This window comes from Camarhynchus parvulus, chromosome 3 (genome assembly GCF_901933205.1).
Source record: "Camarhynchus parvulus chromosome 3, STF_HiC, whole genome shotgun sequence".
Taxonomy (NCBI): domain Eukaryota; kingdom Metazoa; phylum Chordata; class Aves; order Passeriformes; family Thraupidae; genus Camarhynchus; species Camarhynchus parvulus.
The window spans coordinates 94,762,895-94,786,767 of NC_044573.1; the positions used below are offsets into that span (position 1 = coordinate 94,762,895).

At 41.6% G+C, this 23,873-nt stretch overlaps 1 protein-coding gene across 2 annotated transcripts; it reads left to right on the forward strand.

Moving 5' to 3' along the window:
• Positions 1-2,912: 2,912 nt before the first annotated feature.
• On the forward strand, positions 2,913-12,929 carry OGFRL1 (opioid growth factor receptor like 1). 2 transcript variants are annotated; one of them, XM_030945305.1, is made up of 7 exons: positions 2,913-3,229; positions 4,603-4,689; positions 5,223-5,304; positions 8,272-8,350; positions 8,441-8,507; positions 8,651-8,796; positions 10,773-12,929. In XM_030945305.1, exons 1-7 carry the CDS (start codon positions 2,975-2,977, stop codon positions 11,530-11,532), a joined length of 1,476 nt encoding a protein of 491 aa, XP_030801165.1. In that variant the 5' UTR covers positions 2,913-2,974; the 3' UTR covers positions 11,533-12,929. The 2 variants fall into 2 exon arrangements, with proteins under 2 accessions (XP_030801165.1, XP_030801166.1); XM_030945306.1 differs by having other exon boundaries at positions 5,226-5,304.
• Positions 12,930-23,873: the final 10,944 nt, after the last annotated feature.

The following is a 23,873-nucleotide window of genomic DNA, read 5'->3' on the forward strand; positions in this document are numbered from 1 at the left end:
AGGTGAAGGAGGTGGATTTGGTCTCCTTTTTCTCACTGGCTCTGCTTTTCCATGGTCTGAGGCTGAGATGGAGCAGCTCCCAGCCAATTCTTCTCCCACTGGTCATTCTCTGGGGTCTCAGACCAAAACCAAACCGTACAGTTCACTTTGGAAAAAAAGCCACCCAGGGATTGCTGCATCAGCCTCTCCAAGGCCAGGGAGAGTAAAATAACCCTTCTTGCCTAAGCTAACAAAAACCAAGCTAGCTAAGCAAAAAAAAAAGGACACAGTTTGCATGGCACCAGGGATGCCTGGGGAATGAAGCTCTGGAAAAGCCCGTGGAAGAGTCTCAAGGCTCTCCCCTCTTGCCAACTCACCTTAAAGCTACAACAACCATTTCTGGGCATACAGCAGATGATAAGGGAATAGACTACTCATTGTAAAATCACCCCAAGACACCCATCTTGTAGGTGGGCATCATATTGATTAACCTCCAGTCATCTGGGACCTCCCTGGTTAACCAGGACTGATGGTAAATGATGGGGAGTGGCTTGGTGATCTCTCTCACCAGCTCATTTGACTCTCAGTTCTTATCAGTGCTCTGAGATCCAGATCTTTTAAAAATCCACCTAAAATTCTGTTACGAGATTTGGTCGACAGCTTTGAGACTTGGCTGACAGCCTTGCTCTTCAGGTAAAACTGAGCTTTCTATTATAAACTGCAGTTATTTGCACAAGAAATTGAGCTTTCTTGCAGAAAGATCTTTTTTTGCTTGTGGGATTAACTGCCATACAAACTAAAATGTCATCAAAACCTTCCCCTGGTTTTTGATGCTCATGCAAGGCATGCTTTTGAAGCTCCACTGTCCATAGTATAAACACAACTCCGGTGAGGGAACCTTGACAAAAGCTGTAGCAGGGGAGAGGAAGCAGAACTAGTCTATACTGGGCCTGCAGATGTTGGCCAATGTAAGTACCTGGTTATCAGGTAGTCAAGAAAAATGTGTTCCAGACGTCAGAATTTCTTAAGTCAGTTCCTTCAAACTGCCAACAACATGGGAGGAGATACTGTGGAAGCAGGAAAGAATGACCTCATTCCCCCAAATGAGGTCAAAGAAGAGGGAACTTTCCAAAAATGTGATACATAAGCATGAGTGTTATAAAATACTCTGTTCCCTCAACAGCAGCCCTGGTATCTAGTCTTACTGCTTGCCCTCTTACAACCTTTCTTCTGCCTGCTTGATGGGGAGTTTTTATTCTTTATTAAAATTATGTCCACTGGCAAAAATGAAACTGAACTTTCCTGTATGCTACATGCATTTCTTAATATCACATATCAAAAAAGTTCCAGTAGACCTTGAAAACCTACAGGGCTGGGGGTGGAGGGGATGTCTTGGCTGGGGCCACTAGCTTTGAACTTGGGAGTGGGAATAGCTGGAAAGAGGGAAGCAGCTGGCATGATGGTGACTAAGGGGTATTGGAAAGGCTGAGTGGACTTCACTGATCTTCATGAAGAGCACAGGAGGAGGAGAAATGTCTTGGCCAAGGTGGGTGATGGTGGGAGGCAGCAGGGGCATGGGCAGCAGGGGTAGACTGAGCTGTATGGCAGGCTCACGGGTCAGCCACGCAGCTGTGACAGTATCTAGGTGAGCTGCTGCTGCAAATACACTTGCCTGAAACAAGGTCTGACAAACCAGGGCAATCTCAGAAATCTCTTGTGTTTGGTGCCAGTGGGTGCAGCTAACATGCTTCAAATGAACCTGAAGGAGGGTTATGTATGAGAGTGACATGACTGCATCTAAGCATGACACTGTAGCAACTTGGCTTAAAATAGTGCTTCAGTTTATAGAGAGTGGATAGGGAAACAAGAATATATAGATGAAATCACCTCTATACTGATGACCCAGACACCCAGTTAAAATTTTGCTACCTGCACTTGAAACAGATGCTAAAACATTCAATGCACAGCAGACAAAAAAAGGTACAACTTGGAGTGAGGGAATGTGAAAGGGAATTTATGGTGAGAGGCTGAAGAAGCTCAACCTCTTTGGTTTACCAAGAAGAGGAGCGAAATGACTTGATGATAATCCACATCTTTAGGAGTGGTCACCAGACATCCCAGAACTGTCTTTAAGGAGAAGGCAGAAATCTCTGAGTGGGAACTGAAGCCTACCAACCCTGGTTAGAAATTAGGAAGTGTTTTTAGACATGAGCGTGAGAGTAGGCATGGAACAATGTGCCAAGCTGTCAACTCATCAGCTCTTCACTCCTGGCAATGTTTCTGTCCAAAAGGCATGTACTAGCCAAATACAAAATACATTGTCACTGCCCCTTCAAATTGGTCCTTGAACACCATATCAGTTTCATCCCAAACCTGCAAGAATTTTAGAAGCAGGCAAAACTGGCTGGTTATCACAGTATTACCTCCTCCATTCCCGTCTTCTCTAGTACCTGTACACTCTTTGGGATCAACAGTTCCCATGTCTAGTGGACAGCCGGAGCTTGCTCACTGCAGGCGTCACTCAAAGCATGTCCTCCTCACACCGCTGCTCTGGGGCAGCCGCCATCCCCGCTCTTCTCCATGAACACCCGCACCCACTTGCTTGTCTCAGAAGCCTTCAGGGGACAGCGCGGTCGCCTCCGGGCAGTGAAATGCTCCCGGGGCGCACCTGCTCCGTGCGAAGGGGAAACTCCCACTCCCCACTCCCACTCCATTCGAGCACGGCCTGCCCGGTGCCGGGCGGCGGCGGGCGGGCCCTGAGCCGCCCCGCCCGACCCCGCGGTGCCGGCGGCCGGGCGCTGCCCGGTGCCCGCCGCCAGGGCTGGGCGCGCGGTTCTTGTGGAAATCCCGGCGCCTCCAGCTCCGCCCCGCGCGTGTCCGTGGGCTGGGGCCGGGCGGGGAGCAGCCCCGGCCGCCGCCGCCCCGCCCCGCCATGCCGCAGCCGTAGGCAGCCGGCGGCCGCTCGCAGCCCTCGGCCTCCGCGGCCTCCGGGCCGATGGGCAGCCTGCTGAGCGGGGTCAGCTTCAAGGAGCCCACCACGGTGGAGGACTGCGACTCCACCTGGGAGACCGACTCGGAGCCCGAGGCGGCGGAGCCGCAGCGGCAGGAGGGGGTGTGCACCGCCGCGGGAGGCGGGGAAGAGCCGCCCGAGCCGCCCGCCGCCGACTGCCGGCCCGGGGAGCCGCCGCCGGCCCTGCCAGCGCAGGAGGACGCGGAGCGGGCAGAGGCGGACGCCGCCAGCCCCGAGCAGGTACCGGCAGCGCCGGGCGCGGTCCCGCCTCCCCCTGCCCTGCCCGCGGGCCCGGCGGCCGAGCGGGGACGGGCGAACCGAGCCGAGCCGAGCCGAGCCGCGGTCCGGGCGGCCCCGCTCCCGCTGCTCTGCGGCACTCGCGGGCCCGCGCTGCTGCCGGCGGCACCTGCCAGCGCCCGGAGCGGCTGGGGATAACCCAGCACTGCATCTCCGCTAAGGACGAGGCCGGTTTTATCTCTCCCCACCCCTCCCCTGTCATTATTGGGAGAAAATCGAGGCCTTGGTGTCGTTGACATTCCCGCTGCTGCTGTTTCCAGGGAAGGCTGTGTTTTAAATTAACGTGGCCTCTTCATTAAATAGGATAAAAATCTGAATATTCGATCCTATGTGGCAATGGAATTGTGACTCCTTGGTGGGTGTGATGAATTTTCAGAGAGAGTTTCTCTTCTTCAGGAAGCTTTGTAAATGCCGAGCTTAAAGAAATAAAGTGTTCTTTTGACAATAATTTAATGTAGGGTGGAGTAGCTGGGTCTTTTTGTAGGTTGCTATATCGTGTTTTGGTTCCGAGGCCAAACAAAATTAAGTAAGCCTAAGAGTCTTTCCCTTTTCTGCTTGTTACATGGTGATACTAGTGCCGGATAACCAAGTGTCAAGGGGTGTGTCTTGTTCAAGCAAGTGCGTTTTGCCTGCAGGTATGGTCAAAGTTGGTCTTGTGAAAGGAGGAAGGAATGTAGTTGCGTATTTGACATTAGTGTACAGTTGATAAGCCATAGGATGGGCAATAAGAATGGCAAATGCCCAGTGCAGTCCCAGAGAACTTCCTGTTTTAAGCTTGACTTTAACCTACTACATATATTTCAAGGAGTAGAATGAAATATTTTTAGTAACTATTTTAAAGGGTGCAATAGTAGCAATTGAGTCTATGTACACGACTTTTTTTTGTTTGTTTGGGGTTGTTTTTTTTTAAATAGTATGATTTCCTCTTCAAAGTTGGTGGTGGTGTCTGTGTCTCTGCACTTTCAAGATCAGTTACTTATTTCATCTTGTATTAGTACTTGCCAGATTATTTTGAAGTCTTGCATTGAGAAATGACAATCGGACTTGATTTAGCTCAAATTCAGCCTCATTGAAAGGACAATTAGTAGTCTTGCTTTTGTATTTTAGATTAATTTTTTTAACTTGGGTTTAAAGTGTGTTGTGTAAGTATTGAGCAGGGAAATTTTCAGTGTTTGACCAAACAGCAGACAAATACATGCGCTTACATTTGTTTACATTGCTGAAATCCATAATGAAAAGTAATTATTTTAACATTATACAAGTATGCTATTTAGGGGGTTTGTGTATGATGATTATCTGCTTTCTAACTGTTTCAGAGTGGTGATGGAGCTGAGCTGACAGCCAAGCCAAAGAGAAGCTTCTACGCAGCAAGAGATTTATACAAGTACCGACACCAGTATCCAGTAAGAACATGTTATGGTTTAAAATTGTTTTTTCAGTAAAAAAACATTCTTAAACGTTTGTGTTGAACAACAAGTACTAGAAATGAGAACCAAAAAGCTGATACACAAACCAAAAAGCTGACACACAACATATGCGAGTGGGAGAAAAATAATGTCTTTTCATCCCAGGCAAACATGCAAGCACATGATATGTGTAAGCCTGGGAAGTGTGGTTGGAGCCCAGGAAAAGGCTTATGCCTTGGATATCAAAGATGATAGATCATAGAGTTTGCCTGACTGATTATTTGTCTCTCAAGTGCCTTGAGACTGAAGGGAGGGTGCTGCTGTGCTTGCTGCTGCCTCAGTAGGAGAAGGTACCAGCCAGAAAGACTTTTCAGATCCTTAAACCGAGTCTTTAAGTGCATGAGTAGAACTCTCTGGTTCCTAAAACTCTGAAATTTTTTCCTTAAATTATTCAAAGAGCCCAATATCACTTTCTGGATAGTCTTGGTAGGTTTTTGTAGGCTGATAATGTCCTGTTTCCTTTCTTTTAGCAGAACTTTAAAGATCTTCGGTATCAAAATGACTTGTGCAATCTCCGGTTTTACAAAAATAAAATCCCATTTAAACCTGATGGTGAGTAATCTGCAACAATAACGGTGATAACAAAAGAATGATCAGTAATGATAGTAGCAAATTGAAACAGTGGTGATAATTGAGGCAAATTAAAGGTGTATAGTAATATATTGAACATGAACTTCCCATATTGCAGTAGCACATTGATAACACGAGAGCAGTTTGTGCTTAAAACAGAGTTAGCTTTCACTCTAGGAAGGTGGTGCTTTTCTTAGACATTATCAGCATGAAGTAGTACAAGGCGTTGTTAGTACCACTGTTTGTGGCAGTACCTTCTATTAAACAGAGATAAAGTGCTTCCACTATATTACACCAACTTGCTGTTTGAATAGGAGTGGCAGTGATCTATGGGGATAACCCTGGAATTGTGTAAGGGGAAAAAAATGTGCTTTAATCTTGTGTGAGATTATTGTAATACCAATAATAAAGCCATTTCTCAGTGTCCCTAGTGGTTCTGGTAGTGGAGCAGGAACCTCATATGCAGCATTCTGCATAAACACAGGAGAAGCAGAAAGATGACAAGCCCTACTCTAGAGAGTTTGCAGTTGACATATGAGAGACAACAGGATAGCAGACAGATGGGGAAGCAGGAGGAGGCAATAAAGCAGTCTTGGTTAGGGTGATAGACAGGAGTCTCAGCACATGAGAGCTTAGCCATTAGCAAAAAAGACAAACTGAAGGCCAAGAATAAGGTCTTCTGAATTTTAAAAGAACGTTGACAAGTTACTTTGAAGGTATTTGCCAAAGGATCCTCTCAGCATGAGAGTGGTTTGGTAGGAAATAGTGAAGTGCACGTTGCAGTGCAGAGGGAATGAGATGTGTAGGCTGCCTCAGAGGCAGGATCCTGTTGGAAGCAGGATCAGTCTCATAGCAACAAATGGGTTCTGATAAGGTAGTGAGGGACAGGTCACAAAGGCTTTGGAAGTGAAGGTGTATAGTTTTTGTTTGATGTTACAGAGCAAGGTTTCACAATGGAAGAATGCAAAGCAAAAAAAAACAGGTCAGTATAAAAAAGTAACAGTCTAGAAAGATGATCTTCCCAGCATTCAGGGTAGCTGCATTCAGCAACATTCAGGGTAGGTGCAAGCATGACAAGAAAGCACTTTTCAAGGTCAGGAAAAAAAAGTTGAAATGCAAAGTGTGAGAATTCAGATAGGAAGCTGGTTGGAAAGGAATGTTACACAGAAGGTTGTAAAAATGTATACACAGGAAAGTTGAAGATGAGAACTGTTTATAGACAAGATAGCAGTAATACCCTTAGCAAGTGAGAAGATAATTCAGGTTGTGAAAGAAAGATAAGACTTTTGCTTTAACCGACTTGTGCTTTATCTAGATACCCACAGGCAGATGCTTTTAGTCAGTTTTAGCTTGACTGCAAGAACAGGTGGGTCTGGGAATTGCCACTAAAGAAGTAGCAGATTTGGGAGACATTACACAGAGAACAGATATAGAAAGAAAGCTAAGGGCAGTGAGGTCTGTGTGAACCTGGGGACCATATGGCTCTGAAACTAAAAGGCAGAAAAGGTTGTGGGGAAGAACTCCTTTAAAAGTCCAAAATGAAGGAGCGGTTCAAGAGGATTAGCTATAAAAAGAAGTAGTCATGAAAGCTGTAGGAGGGTTTCTCTCCCAAAATTTGTAAATAATAACTTTTCTTAGGATTCTAGGAGAAAACCACAGTTAGTAATGTCAAAGGTAGCTGATAAGCCACGGAGGATGACATGTTGTTGTCTGTGAACTCTGGCTATGCAGAAGTTTGGAGGGAGTCTTAGCTACCAGGTTAAGAACTGAAATACTGGAGAATGTTGTTTAAAACCCAAAACATTTATAGTGCAATACTAGATGTGAAGTTTAGTCCCATGACCTACAGATTTAGTTTGTGGTTCTGGATCAGAGCTGGCCTGTTTGTCTCTCTGCCCTGGGTCTGAGCAGCAAGTTTTCCAATACTTGAAATATAGGTTGGATATGATGCAGTGATGGTGAAGGTCCTCTTTCCAAGGTCCTTTTCCAGCTTTTCCTACACTAGAAACCCCATGTACTTACCAGCCCCTTAGACTAGCTGCTTTTTTCACTTCTTAAATAAAAGTATCAAATGTGTCCTCCTTTGCCATTTAGACCCAAATGGAAGTTTTCCCTGGGTGAAGAGGCATCTTCAGTGTATAGTAGGAAACTATATACATAGGGCTTTGGGATTTTTAGGTTGCTCGTATGCTATTTGGCTTTGGGAGGTGCTGTGCAGCAGTACTGAAACTGTTGTTGGTTTCAGAATAGAAACAGACAAACACAGTGCTCGTTCATGGAAAGATATTGTACAGCTTTGGGAACAAGAACCATCCTTTTATGTATTTTGTATATCTTTGTAGTACCTGGAAAAGTGCCCTGGCCTGTGACTGAATTCCATGAGCAGTCTCAGTGTTGTGCTTGGTCACTATTAATTGAGAAAGATTTCCCAATCATAATGGTATTGGCAGCTTCCAAGGTATTAGAGATCCCTGGTATGGGAGATTTACTAAAGAGTTCAGGCTTTGTTCTATGAAGATTAGATAGATAGATGGATAGCTGCAGAGTTTTATCTTGTAAAATCAATGACAGGTGATTTCACAGTGCAGTGTCATATGGGAGCAGTTTGTTAATTCCCAGTCAGTATGATAAAGGGATCTATGACATGAGAATTCTTGTATATATTTTACATAGATTGCTGTCACATACCTTCACTTTTTGTTAACCCAGTATAAGTCGATTTGTTTTTATTGACATTTTATAAGTACCTTATTTTTTAATTAAGTTTTAATAACTAAATTAGTTTTGAATTAAAATTAATTTATGGCTGCAATAGACCTTATTTCACATAGTATATGAAAGACAAGGTATGTGTTCTGTCATTATTTTAACATGCATGTACTTAACTGCATGTAGCTGAGTGCTGGTTTTGATGGCTACCTAACAGTTTTCCAAATTATTTTTATGCAGGGGTTTATATTGAAGAAGTCCTAAATAAATGGAAAGGAGACTATGAAAAACTGGAACATAACCACACTTACATACAGTGGTTGGTCAATTATTACCTATTTCTGTTTCAAAGCATTAATTTGATTAAGCATTCTTATACTGAGCCATAATGCACTTCTTCTTTTAACAGGCTTTTTCCACTAAGGGAACAAGGTCTGAACTTCTATGCTAAAGAATTAACTACATATGAAATTGAGGTAATTCAAATTGAGCCTCCATACAAACCATCTCTGTAATTTTAATACATAACTGCTTTTTGTTATATACAGTTGTCTTATACAATGCAGAAGTACTTGCTTTAGTGCCACTAAGAATTTCGGACATATTCTTTGTCCATTAGGAATTCAAGAAAACAAAAGAAGCAATTAGAAGATTCCTTTTGGCTTACAAAATGATGTTGGAGTTTTTTGGAATAAAACTAATTGATAAAACTGGAAATGTAGCACGAGCTGCTAACTGGCAAGAAAGATTTCAGCATTTGAATGAGTAAGTAATGACATTCACTTCACTTGCTAGAATTGCTATAGAATCTCTTTATCCTTTTATTTTCTGGAGAAAGCAAAGATATTTTGTCCAAAGACTGCCAGGAAAAAAAAAAAGGGAAAAATAAATAGTTGATGCCTGGTTTGTGCTTCTTTCTGTATGTTCCTCCTTCCCTTTTTTTTGATTGTTCTTCTCACCCATTGCCTGTTGGACTGACATCATTGAATTCCTTGAAAATACAATTTTAGATGGTGCTGAAGAAGATCCCAGCTTCAAACTAATTTGTCATGGTACTGAATTTCTTTTCACCCAATCCCAAAGTGCTGCTTCTTACTTAGGAAAAAACAACTGGCTTGTCTTTATATTTACATTTCTTTTTGAGAAAGATTAAATTCTCCACACCTGTATGAAAGTTAAGTAAAAAGATTTCTCTCCCTCCTCAAAACATGAAATACTTTGTATTTAAATTTTTTTAATTGAAATTCTGATCTGGAAAGGTTTAAACATGTTATGTCAAGCCTTGGCCCAATGTTCAGCAAATTATATCAGTTGCTTTACATTGGTATTGTGTGGATCCTAAGTTTGTACTGACTTTTGTCTCATACAGATTAATTGTACCAGAACCTCTTTTCAGATCTTTTGCTCACTTCCTAATATCTCTGAGCTTAGAGCTGCAGGATGTTTTCTTGCAGCATTTTGTTCTCCTGTCATGATAAAAACTTGTAGGTACAATTCTGATGGATTCCAGGTGAATAGTGGGAATAATTTGTTAATGATTTTACATTAACATTATATGAACCAATATGGGTGTGGGCTCAGACTCAGGCCACAGATAAAACAGGTTTTCAGGAAGCTCAAACATTACTGCATGCTTTCACTCCTGTTCTTTCCAGTGAGTAGCTTCAGTTTTCAGTCAGGATTTGGGACTCTCTTTACCTAATTTTATCCATCTAAAATTCAAACATAAAAGTTCTACTCGTACTAAGATGTGCTTCATAAGGGAAAGACCTTTCCACAAGCATTTGCAGAAGACAATTAGTTCATTTTCTCTTTGATATTTCCTACAACAGTGGGACTTACTCTCCAGAGGTGCCTGTTTTTCCCCCAGCCCTGACTGTATCAGTAGTGCAGGTGCTAGTCTAGACTGGAGACCCAGCTTTTAAATAACCTGAGTGAAGTGCAGTGAACCGTGTTCCATAGCTGCACTATGAATACACTACAAACCCTTTCATTTACAAAGTGGCTGGGTTTTCTCCCCAGAAGGAGAACAGCATAGAATCATTAAGGGTGGGAAAAAACCTCTGGGATCATTGAGTCCAATCTTTGACCAAACACCACCATACCAAGTAAACCATAGCACTAGGTGCCACATCTGCTCATCTTTTGAACACTTCCAGGGAAGGTGTTTCCACCACTTCCGTGGGCAGCCTCTTCCAATGCTTAACCACTCTTTCAGGGAAGAAATTTTCCTCATGCCCAACCTGAACGTCAGCTTGGTGCAACCTGAGGCTATTTCCCCTTGTCCTGTCTGTTGTTGCCTTGGACAAGAAACCGACTCCCCCTTGCCACAGCCTCCTTTCAGGCAGTTATAGAAAGCAATAAGGTCTCCCCTGAGCCTTTGTTGCTCCAGAATAAAGAACCCCACTACCTTTAGCTGCTCCTCATAGTACTTACAGCTTCCAGACCCTTCACCAGCTTTGTTGCCCTTCTCATACAGCAGAAGGGATCAAAATCAGTACGTTTGATTTTCTTTGCTCTCAGCTCTCTCCCCCAGTGCTTTTTACAAACACTAATTTTCACTCACAACATCCTGGCAGAGGAGGTGCTAGTAAGCTTCAGCAGCTTTGAGAAGATATAGGAAGTCTGAAGTACATATCTGAAGTGATAAAAAGGACTGAGGAATTGCAGTTCCAGTTCTGTATTTGTAAAGTTTTTTTTCCTGATTCAATAGAAATTTTTTTTACCCATTTCTTTCAAAGGTCTCAACATAACTACTTGAGAATCACTCGAATTCTGAAAAGCCTTGGTGAACTTGGATATGAGAGTTTCAAATCTCCCCTGGTAAAATTTATTCTGCATGAAGCTCTTGTGGAAGATACCATTCCCAACATTAAGCAAAGTGCTCTAGAATATTTTGTGTATACTATTAGAGACAGAAGAGAAAGGAGGAAACTGCTGAGATTTGCCCAGCAACATTATACGCCCTCAGAGCATTTTATCTGGGGACCCCCAAGAAGACAGAAATCAGAGGGAAGCAAAGCAAATAAAAAGCCAGCATCTCCAGTTTCCATTCCCAATAGTCATATTTCTAAGCATAAGAAACCAAAAGAGCCGAAGAATACATTGGCAAGTGGAAGCTCAGCTGGTAAAATAACTGAAGAAAGAAAGGTAGAATTCACGAAAAAGGGGGAAGAAAACGATCAGGATGAGCAAGAAATGAACTGTGATGCTGTTGGGCAGAACAACAGTGAAAAGAACAGTGACAGTGATACCAGTCAACTTTCAAAATCAGAAGAAATTAATGATAATTCAGACAGAAAGGAGGACGCTTCTTATTCCAAAAAAGATGATGAAAATCTGAACAATGACTGTGGAAATCACCCAGGTGTTAGAGAAGAAGATTTATGTAACACTGAGAATTCTTCAAATGACCCATCAGCAGATCTACAAGATAACCTTGAAAAGGATACACTTTCAGGGGGGACCACCACAAAAACTAAGGATGAGCTCAAACCATGAGTCTGAGATTTAAAAAATCCTTGTTTCACTTTGAATGAAGCAAAATTATTCATTGCTTGTTAATTTTGGTTGAAATTTCCATCTAATGTTAGTTTACAAGACTATGTTTGTTGCAAATGCATCAGATTAGGCTTCTGGTAGGTTAATGAGTTTTGGTTTTTCAATCTCAGTTTATCAGCAGTCAGCCAGGTGTGTCTCTTTAAAACAATTGCGCATATTGAAAGCTAAGAAATTCATTATCTTTTCCAGACAGATTGCACAGAAAAGCTTATCTACTTTTTGAAATTCATCCAGTATTGAAAAAAAAAAGTGTAACAACTAAGACTGCCTTGGAACATCAAAATTTTAAGTTTCCTTTAAGCTTGCGTTTTGTTTTCCATTTAGGAAATTACTAGAAATTATTTCAAAACCACAGTGTTTTACCCTAGTGGTTATTTTTTTAGGAACCATGGTTGTGACTAATAGCGGTATTTGCACAGTATCTTTTAGCTTAGATTAGCATCTTTGTTGGAGGCACTTAACAATTGATAGCATATATCATGTCCTGTACAGCTGGGAATCACTGTATATATCACTGAAATAAAAGTTTTAACTTAAGAGAAACTGTATCCAGAGTTTTTGGATACAAGGGAAGCTGCACTTTAGACTTCTTTTAGTCCCTTTTAAATTCTCCCTTCTCTTGACTCATTTGTTACAACTAATCTGGGAGGAGGGATCTCTTTGATCTCTCAAATTTGGTCTCTTTGAAAGCTTTCTGTTACTCAGCTGTACTAAGATGACTCCCCCAGCTGGGTTCAGCACCTGGAAAGCCTCTGGACAGCTGAAGAGCAGTGTCTTTATCACAGAACACTGAATTATCAGCAAAGCCATCACAGAAAAGGTCACCAGGCATGGCAAGTTGGGTCTCACTTGAACTGCAATGTTTCCTGGCCAGTTTTGGGTAGAATCTGCACAATGCAGTCACCTGTTGCTGGTCTCAGAGACAAAGGCAGCCCTGATACTTCTTTCCAGATGTCTGTTCCCTCTCTTTGCTCTCTATCATAAGTCTCTCACAGTTTTATGTTACTTTGATAAGCAATGTAAACTTAAGGCAGGTCAGTCTGTTGGCTGGGCTGGAGCCCAACAAGTAAGAATTTCACTGTTAAGATCTTTCCCAGCTTCTACCAAAGAACTGTCTGCTCTCCCTGAGTAGCTTCTTCTGATTTTCTGCTGCTCAAGTCAAATGGTAGTACCCAGCAAGTTAGTTGTGCAGAATATGAATTTAAAAATAATGCAGGTGCAAGTCACACTTCCTACAGTTCTAAAATTCTCTAAAACTTCTGTATGTATTTTCTGTTTAAAAGTGTACATATTATCCACTGCCTTTAATGTATTGCTGATTAAATGGTATGAGGCAAGAGGCTAACCACAGTTTGAGTGTCAAAATGCTACAGGACTTTATTCAAGTCTTATGACTCTAAATGATGAAGTTTCCAGGGGTTTCAGAGCATAGATAAAATGTTTTGTATTCTGTTCTGCTAATGCCCATCATGGCAATCCATCATCCATTTTTTTCTCCAGGTGGTGCTAGTTCTTGGGATCAAATAGAGTGGCATTTAGAGATCTTGGTACCTATGGAAAAAAATTAGACTCTTTCCATCCTAAAGAAGCAGAGAAGAAGGAAGATGTATTTCTTCTTCTGTGCTGACTTGTGAGGAAAGGAACTTATATATGTGGATTTTTTTTAGGGTAACCTGGATCATTCAAGTAGGTATTAAGTCTGTCTGAGCAGAAATGCCCAAAGAATTCCAACCACCACCTTTTTAAGGCCAGAAAGATCCTGAGAAGCCTTTCACAATTCCCTGGACATGAACTGGGATCCCCTTGTTTGTGTTTGCTTCTGACCTTCAGAACAGAAGGGGAAGGAAGTGCTGTGATAGAACTGGTCTGTGTAGATAAGGACTCTGCCCCTCCACGTATGCAAAGGGAGGACACTTCATTTTCTGCCTATGACTTCTTCAGTCTTGAGTGCCTAACTGTGCAAACTTCATAGAGTTGTTCTTACATAGTTATTTTTTGAGTATCACAGGGAAAATTGATACCTTGTGTATAAGGAGCATAACTATAGCATAAGAAGCTATACAGAGCCTTCAATTTATGAACTGTAGTATTAATTTTAAACTCTTTACAGAAAATGCCGAGTATTGACGTGAAATAAGGGATGGCAGAGGTGTTATTATATTTATAGTGTAATTTGATTGAACATCAATGACCTCAGGAGATCTTTTGTCTACTGAATATAAAAAAGAGAAATCTTGCCCTGATTTTAAACAAAGTACTTGGGATGTGCATCCAGAAAATTACTCTGCAGTATTCCATTATCATGACACATCTCTCACTTCAACATGCTTACTGGTTCAATGTTCATAATTAAGTACTTAAAATACTTTTAATCTGACAGAGCTGTCTGCATTAAGGGGCCAAGGTATCTGAAAATATTGTCAAGAACTTTGGTACTTACACCTGTATTAACTCTGCAATGTTTTTCTTTTTCTTTTTTTTTTTAATCTGCAACTCAATATATTTCTCTCAGTTTTCATAGAGGAGTAGTGGCATATCAGTTGCCTATAAAGACCTATGGGGACTATGTAAGTGAGGGGTTTTGTGTCAGGTGGGCTCCTGCACTCTCTAATCCTTGTTTTACAGCTTTATCAACAGAATTACTCCCATGGGACACTTCAGCTTTAACTAACAAATTCTGCTCTTTGTAAAATGTGACAGTTTATCATTCTTTTAATAGAGGAATTGTTTCTTCTGATTTTGCAAGTTCTTAAAAGAAGGATTTATTGCAGGGCAATCATACAGCATAGCATCCCATTGAGATTTGTGAGGATCAAGTGGGTGCACTGTATGCATTTTTGTTACAGAATCATGGCCTTAGCAACCAGAAGCACCCTGTGCTTGAAGTTTCTAAGTATTGATTTTCAGGTTTACAGTATATATACAGTATATGTGTGTGTTGAAATGATTGTATTCTCATAGATGCCAGTACATAGGTGGGATTTACCATTACTTCAGTAACTGAGGGTATGCAAAGAAAGTCAAGTCATTTGCTTACTGTTAAATTTCTTTTTGTCTTGCTGTATGCTTAAGTATTCAGGGATTTCTCTGTACTTATTACAATAGTGTATTTTGGCCCAGTGTTAGACTAGAATCTGAGCTGTTCATATGTTAATTGAACAGAACCTTCCATATGAAGGTTCTTCCCAAGGAAGTATATCTGAGTAGCCTCTGGTACTGTGAAGTAGGAGTAGTGTGTACGTGCACATAGCTATGAATTTGATGTTAAGGATCTTATGGCGAGGGGATATGAATGTACAACTTGGAACAATGTTACTGAGTACACAGATGAGTACACACAAGGCAATCATACAAATCATGCAAAAATGCAGCACTTTAAGGTTAGTTACAGCTCTGTGCCCTATTGTGCCAGACACAAGTGTGCCTCGGTACCTGATACTGTGTTGGTGTAGAGACTGAACGCTTGGGTACATGAGGTGTGCAGCACAGACCATTCAGAGCAGAGGAGTAGTTACATGTGTCCACGAATCTAGGAGCAGGTCTGAGGTCTTTGTGTTCATGTTGCTCAAATAAAATCTTGAAGTATGCTAAAAATAAGTGCAATAATCCTTTGAGAGCTGTTCCCCAGCTTGGGTCAGCTCCTCAGTTTCCTGCTCTAAGATTGCAGCACTCTAATGTATTAGGTATTTGTATAATCATTGTTAATATTTCATGTAACCTAGTGTGAGCCTCTCTGAACTGTTCCAGGATAATTCTAATAATCTGCAGTTGCATATATCTGTACTATATTTAAAGAAGGTTTACAGACCTTAAAAGCTTTGTACAATATTGGTGGATGATCCAATGAGGTAAGACAAGTGACATTTACTGGATTTAAACAGAAAACAGCTCTTGTTTGTTTTTAAATAAAATTTATGTCTATCTGTTTAATTGAGAGGTTATTTTACCCCTTTCTTCTTCTGACTGTTGTGATGGTACTGATCACAATTTATAGTTATATATGTTTAGGTGAAAATGTAATTTTTTACACCACACTTTTGCAGGAAACATATCATATTGAATTTCCTTGACAAAAGCTGTATTTATGAATAAGATGAAAGTATGTGAAGCAAGTTTTGCCATTAATAAAAGTGTGACAATATCATGCTGATTATGTATGTTGTCCTCAGAATTGCCAGTGGGGATCAGAACCAAAGATGTTTCTAGCCTTGTGTCCTGCCTCCAGTGCTGGCCACCAAAAGATGCTGTGAAACAAAGAAATTATACAGTGATCCCATTTTTCTGCAAGAATTTTTTGGTTTTGAACTCGTGGTTTCTTTCAGCCTCTTCAGTCCCTCGTGGCTGTGAGTTCCATGTTTTAATAATGTTTTGTGTGGAGAAGGTGGTCTTTTATTTGTCTCAGATCTGTTTGTTAAAGAATTTCTAGTGCATTTGAACTTAGTACTAAAAGTACTGTAAGATGAAAAGTAATCCACTTCAAATCAGTTTTTAAATGCCATGGGAGATTCTAATGACAAAATACCTGTTTAGGCAGAAAATGTCCCATGTTTCTTCTGTTTTTAGGCAGAAGATGTCTGCTTAGGCAGAAACTTGTCCTAAGCTGATGACAATGCTACCTTACTTATTCTTTCTGAATACATATTTGCACATAAATCTTTTTGTAGACTAGTGCTAAATGTGTAAATTAAGTATTAAAAGTCAGATTCCAACTGCAGAACAGGGTTGATTTATTTTTTTCTTACCTGTGTAAAAGCAAAATAAGTCAAATGGAAAACCTATTCCTAGCCCACATAGGAGTGAGCTACCTCTGGATTTGGAGCAACCAGCATCAATGAATCTAACATTGTGATCATGTAGAAAATGGACATCATTCCACATTTTGGTAATTTGTTTTGATACGTGTTCACAGTTCCAATTGTAATTGGAGTAACTGGTCAAAAGGTATTTTTTATGGCTGTCAAGAGTCTGAAAATGGGTCAAAAAAGGCCTAAGCATATACACCCCCCCTCAGTTCACATTATGGTCAACACCTTAGTTTCACTATTTACAGATATTTACATGCAGTTCTCTAAGGGGAGTGCACATAGTGTCTCTGTAGTATCTTTGTGCTCAGTATTGGCTTTGAACTGTTTCTTTTCTTGAAAGCTGTGTTCCCTTTTCAGCCCTTGTTCTTAAGTACACTTAGTTAAGACCTTTGGTGAAAGCAAGAATTTACTTTAAAAAAGAGGTTTATTACATGCTGTATGTAATGGACTACTAAAATGTAGTTCAAAAGCTATAGAGATCAATTCAATAGAGACCTCATTTCTTCTTGGAAATGTGGCTCTCTAATTCTACCACGCTTACAAGTTCAGTGGTGTATTCATCAACTAAAGTTTATTGTGAGATATACTGAATGTACTTACTACTGTGGCTAACCATGTGAAAATTATTGTTTTGCAGTGAAAAAGGTTATGGCACTTATATTTTTGGGTCCACTGAAGCATGTTTGCTAATCATTAGTTGCTCTTTTTTTTCTGTGTTTTAAGGTATTCTACGGTTATTTGCCCTTTATGCAGATCGATTTTGGCAACAGATGATTAAGTGTAGTTTTGCACTGATAAAATTTGAAAATATCAGTATAGACTTCATTGTTGAAATGTATTCTAAGAAAAAAGTGCAGTAAAAAGAAAAAACCCCAAAGCCCAACAATTTGTACTTGCAAAATGGAACAGCTCTATGTCAGTTCTTATGAATGGTCCTGCTCTCTTCTCTGTATTCCTTTGCAGTGTTTAATTACAGAATGCCATGCATGTTTGGTAGTACCAATACCATGTGTATGTGGTAGGAGTGGTAACCAGTTTCTGGATTTGTAATGCACTATAAAGAGATATTTTATAATTCTGTATCTGTATGGCAGTGTTATGCCAAAAAAAATGTATAAACATAAAAAGCAATAGTTTATGTTGCTTACTGCTATATTTTAAATCATTTGTAAAATTAAATACTTGGATTTCCTTTCAGGTAAATATATTTTTAATAACAGGAGCCAAAAATTCTGAACTAATAAAGCTTCTTCATTTAGCAGCATTATTTTAGCAACATGTACAAATACTGTGTAGCTCTAAAAATGTGCAATTGCTGTTTGGCACTTGTTCGTAAAGTCTTCTGTAAATATATTAACACTTAAAAGTAGGGAATTAAAGGCTCTGGTTCTCCTTTTTTTTTCTGTCAGTGGCAAAATGACCATGGATAGCAGAGGAATGAGGGAAGACCTAGACCCAGCTTTTCTAAAAGCCCATGGTTAGCTTTTTAAATTAAGAAAAATGTATACCATCAAAACACTGTTAGCATTAAAATATCCACTATGATCATGCAGGCATAAACTGTCTGGAGCAGTGTCAAAACCAGGGTACTGCTACTTAAAAGTAGCAGGGAAACATTTAACCTGCTGGTTTTATTTATCCTGTGCTGAAGCTGTAGGATTGGATGGCTTCAGTTCTGGTTTTGCAGTAAGCTGTTAGTCACATGGTGTGCCTGTAGATGTATAAAGTTCTATAAAGAGCCCAGCAGATTTGGAAAGGGTTTCCTAATCTCACATCTTTCTTTCTTCATTAAGATGAGAAACAGGTTCTCCTCACACTGAAGGAGGACTTTCCATGTGGTCGGTATCTCAAATCAAGCTTGGTGTTAAGATGGCTCTATAAATGTCTTGTCAGGTCACCCAGGGTTGGCGCTGAACTCGTAGCCAATATCATTGGTTGTCAGTGTGTGTTGGTCTCCCCAGAAAACTCAGGTACAGCTCCCTGAGGCAGCTGCTGTGGCTCATCTGCCCCTTGGCAAAGACTGGCTGTCAGGCAGCCAGCCTCTGCCCTGGGGCCGTGAACTGCACCAAAAGGGCCAGGGCCTCTGTGGAAACACTGATGTTGCTGGCTGAAACATGCAACTCCAGACTTGAAGCATGTCTGCAGTAAAAATGCTGCTCTTGTGCGAGCACAGACCCTCACGGGTGCCAGAGCCACTTGTGAAGTTGTGTTGGTGCGCATTCCAAGAGTAAGAGCCTAAACTGATATCCCAAATTTAGCTGGCCCTTAGTTAAATTGAGCCTGAGCAGCTTCTGGAGGAGGTGCAGCAAGGGGCTGATGAGCCAGCCCCCTGTGCCTTGCCCCCTGCCTCCCCCAGCCCTGGGGCAGGCACCCGCATGGAGCACAGGCACACGGCCTGTCAGCTCGGCAGGGAAGCTGCCTGCTCTGTCCCTCCCACCTGCATCTCTCAGGGCATCCACTCACCTCCTTTGCTTTATTCTGGGGGGTAAAATCTGGGGAATTTCCAGCTGCTGGGCTGGTGGTGACACAGAGCTCAGTTCTGCACGGCAGGGGAGAGCCGTGCAGAAGTGGCAGCGCTTGTGTCTGTGCAAGGTGAGCTGGGAAGCACTTTTGTTATGCACAGAGTGGTGGTGGAGACAGCCAGAAAAAATGGCAACTACCTCTGTGGCTTAGGGAGCTAAACCACAAAGTTTTGTTTTGAAATTGTTCCACTGAAATATTTTTCTAACAGAGCTCTGCCATAAAACTGGGATGAGAATGTTTTATTTTTATGATCTTGAGAAAGGTCTAAAACATCTATAAAGGCCACATTAATTGCAAAAATGTGATTTAGCTAACCAAACCTGGGAATACTCTTTTTAAAATTACATTTTAATTGATTTATTTTGCCTCGTTTGCCAGGGATGGGTAATAAACAAGAAGAAAAAATATTAAATATCTTTATTCTCTGGGGTTAATCAGGCCAAGTACTATCCCTGCAAAGTTAAATCAGTAAGTATGACTGAAGAGTATCTGCAGTTTAAAAATAATCCTCCAAAGAAGCAGTAAAAGTAGCTACCGAAGTATTTTGCAACTAAATAAAGACACATAATGGCATTGCTTTTTGGATGTTACATTCACATATCTTCAGAGTTGCATTACAGTGTAGGCAAAACTTTAGCATGACTTTGTTGACTCATCTGTACCTATAAGTGGCCTGGAGCTTCAGCTCTGTGGAACCTATTCTTTAAAAAGTGTCTCTCTTCAGAGGGGGCAGGTGGATTGGATGTTTAGAAGCACTGGTGTGCCCTGCTTTGTCGGCACCTTGGAGGGCTGTCACTGCTGGCTGGCACAGGCATTGTCTGGGGCCAGTCATGGCCCTGCTCCCACCTCTCCAAAGATGCCATAATCCAACAGGCTTCGTTGCCCCAAAAGGAGATGAGCTGAAGATTTGACCTTCCCAGAGGGGCCTGGTCAGGATCCAGGGCTGGGGAGGGGATTGTCCTGCCTCACCCCTGGGGTCTGATTCCTGAAGGCTGTTTTGTGCCCTGTGAGTTTATTGACCTGTCCATGAACAATAACTTGCAGCAATTAATGGCAGCTTGGATCTTTCCTTATGTTTAATCTTGGACTGCACTTTATGGGGTGAGGTTAAAAATAAAACTATTTTTCACTATGAAAAGCCAATTTAAGAAGATTTAGTTAGGCCCAAGTATTTACCGAGTCTGATAAACTTGCAGCATGCTTTTAAAATATTTTTATATTGTATATGCAATGCATTAGACATTTTTGCAGGAAATGTTCTATTGACATTGTAATTTCTAGTTTTACTGAACGTAGGGGGAATGTTTAAAATTCAACTGGCTCTTTCTATTTTTATTTAATGTATAAATCAGACATAATTCATGCATAGTTCCTTCCAGGTTTAGACATTTATTGAGCACTATGTATGGTTATAAACATTTTGTGACAGCTGTTTCAAATTTCAGAATAGAAAAAAAAATAAACCTCACATTTTCATTTCTCCAATTTTCTCTGAAAACTTACACAAGGAAGCCTTGAATTCTCAGCATCCAAACTGGCAGCGGAAATTAGAGCCCTGAATTACTTCTGAGAACCAGGACTTGGGATCTCTGGTCCTATGTGGGACCTTTAGTCGGTTGTAGGCATATCTGTAGTACTTAGTTAACTGAAAATGCAGAAATTTAGTAGAATTGTTCAAAAGTATCAGCACCAAATGCTGATACTTAAATAACAGGTGCTCTTAGGAAATCTGTGAAGGGTTTTTCTGCATCAAGAGGAAGCTCAGAAGCAGTCTAGTTCTTCAGTCAGATTTGAAAATATTATTATGGACCCCTGTATTTTAACTCTTTACTTAAAATAAGTTTGTTTCTATTTTTCTCCTTTTCTCTTTTACGGTAAGGACACTGTGATAATGGAGCCTTTTTTTTTTTTTTACAGTTTAAAATGTCAAAATAACCCCTTTGTTATGCTGGCAGACATTACCAACAACCCTCACCCCACCACCAGTGGTTGCTTCTTACTCCTCCTCAGTCACCAGCACACCCAAAGTGCCCAAAGCTGGCATTTCTCAGTGATCCTGGTGGATCTGTGAGTGTGTGAGTGCCCAGCACCATGGAGGTGACCTGTGCAAATGGCACTGGTGGCCATGTCCTGCCTGGCCTCAGGCATTGCTGTGCAGGTGATCACACCCAGCTCTTCAATGAGGAAAGCTGTATCTACAGTAAGCATCTGGTTTTTCCTCTTCCTCCCCAAATGTGACCCTTTTATAGGGTTGAATTTTGAGGCAATTCCCAGCACTTGACCTCCTCCCAGGGCTACACCCTGTCTGGTCCTGGAGGGGACTCTACATTCCAGGCTGCAGCACGTGCCTGTTGCTCACTGCTCTTTCCCTGCTCAGCTCCTGCTCCCTTTTCCAAAGCAGAAGCAGCTTCTCCCAGCTTTCCACACTGCCCTGTCTAAACAATAGACAGCAGCCTATTGCCAATCTGTGCATTGTTGCATGTTTTGGGGCCTCTTTACTCAATCATTGTCCATATTTCCAAGGCCCTGGCTGTTATCCCACCTTCAGACTGTGCAGACACCTGGTGCCAAGCTCTGTTCACGTGGAGAGATGGTGACAAACCCATGACCCTTGCCTTGCCAACACTGAGGAACAGCAAGAGAAGGCCACAATCCCTTGGGAAGCAGAGAGCCCAGGCCCAGCCTACACAGGGAGTACCACTGCTTCTAAGGACAGAGGTGTAGGAGGTTGAAAAATGAGCCTTCCTGTGGCTTTATATGACATTTCCCAGAAGGCCACACTCAGGTATCAGAGTTTGTTTATGGTAATAGAGGCCCAGTGTCATAAAGCTGGCAAGAATGTGTCCCAAAAGTGCTTTTTAGAAGCTTTTCACCACTTTGGATAAAATGCTGCTGACAACATTTCAATCTTGAAGTCTCCTGCAACCATCAAATAATTAAGAAATGTTGCTGAGTCACACCCTCTTAGCGTAAGTGCCTCCCTGGGGCACGGCTGGGAGCGCTGCTGCCTGTGTCAGATGTGTCCCCAAACAGGCAGATGTGGATGATTGAGGAACATACCCAGTGGCACATTCTTTGCTGACTCATTTGCTGCACTGCTACTGAGATAATAGGGCTCCTACCAGGTAAATTCAAGGCAGAGTTTGGAAAGAACCTTGCAAAGATCTTTCAATATAAACTCAGAAGAATGATAAATTTATATAGTAAAAGTCACACTGTAGTTCAAGGATCTTTGCTGGAGAGAATCTGTCTCCTCTGGGACATGTTTGTTGAAATTAGATGTAGGATAAAAGCTGTGTCAGAGATGACTCTCCCATTGGCACCTGAGTAAATCCCAGTGAGCATCATACATTTTTTTCATAAATAATTTGGGAAATTATACAAATCCCAGTGTTTTGGTATAAGCAGACTGAGAGCAAAGGTAAAAATAGGATATTGCTCACTGAATCCTTTAAAAATTAAAATTATAAAATTATAAAAGTATAAAATTAAAATATGGAATTTTTAAAATATCATATCAGATGTGAAGTTTGTGACCAGATAACTCCAGTTTGATGGTTGCCTAACCCTAAATTGTCTCATCTATTAAGTGAAATGTTTCCAACATCCCTGATATCCCACTTGTGGGCAGTCTCTGATGGTAAAATTCCAGCATCTGGAGGCAGCTGAGAATTAATGAAACATTTCAAGGTTCTGCAGAGGGATGCTGAGAGAGCAGACACAGAAAGGAGTGGATTGAATTGGAGAGTTTCTGACCCAGGGATATATTTTAAATAACGGGTTGAGAATGAGAAGAGGAGCTTTCATGCCATTGTGAGATGGGGTGTGTATAGACTAGAGGTGGGCACTCCCCTTCTCTCCTACTCTCTTTCTCATCCAGAACTGATTGGATGTCATTGGCCTGGAGATAAGGAGAAATGATGAGTATTTCAAGAGGCTTATGCTGCATTCAATATCTGATGCATTTATGGATCTACAAATATAATTTTACCTTCCTGTAACTTGAACTTAAAGGCTTTATTCAAAAGTCTTGAGCCTACCTTGAGCAGGATTTCTGCAAGGGTGGAAACTTGTAAACCTTAGTGGAACAACTATCCTTATAATTCTTCATTATTTTGGTCCTGAGTGCACCAACAGTCTCTGCAGTATTCCAGGAGGGGTTTGGTTGTCTGTGTTCAATGCAGCCCTGATCCCCTGCAGCACTGTAACGTGAGATCACACCTCTGCTAAAAGAGCTGAGCAGGAAAACCATGAGACCCCTCAGTGGGCACCTCCACTGGAGCTGGGATCAAGCTCAGGCACAGATTCCTGGGCTTGACTTGTGCCCAGTCATGCTCCTCACTGAGCCTAACAGGATGGTTTGGCTCATGGCTTGTCTGAACCTGCCTCTTCATTATTGTTTTTTTGTTTTTTGTTTGGGTTTTTTTGGTTTTTTTTTGGAGACTAGGCAAGGGAAAGAGGAAATTAAACAAAGCAATTGAATTGTGTTTGCTGCAAATGTAATGAGGTAGACTGCTTGTAAAATAGTCTGATGCCTCAGACACCAGCGTGGAGAGCCCCTGAGAACATTTTTTCCTCCTCAAACACCCTTGTCCCACCATCACAGCCCCAGACCATGGCAGCAGCCAGAGCAGTGGCTGTGAGCATCTGCATCACGACTGGTGCCTGCTCCCTTCTGGCACCACAGCCCAGGAACCTGCTGACTTACATCATGGCCCATGGCTAGTGGATTTACTCACACTTCTGGCCTCAGGCTTTCCCTTTCCCTATTCTTACTGGGAAAATTTGAGTTTCCCTTGTCCTTGCTGCTTGACTTTGGGCTTGACCCCACCTCCCTTGCCTTCTACTCACTCTTATCCACATTCCTTTTCAACAAAAAGTCTCAGAAGACAGCCCAATGGAGGATGAAAGCAGTGGCAGTCGAGTATGTTCACATCTGTGTTAGTGCCAGTC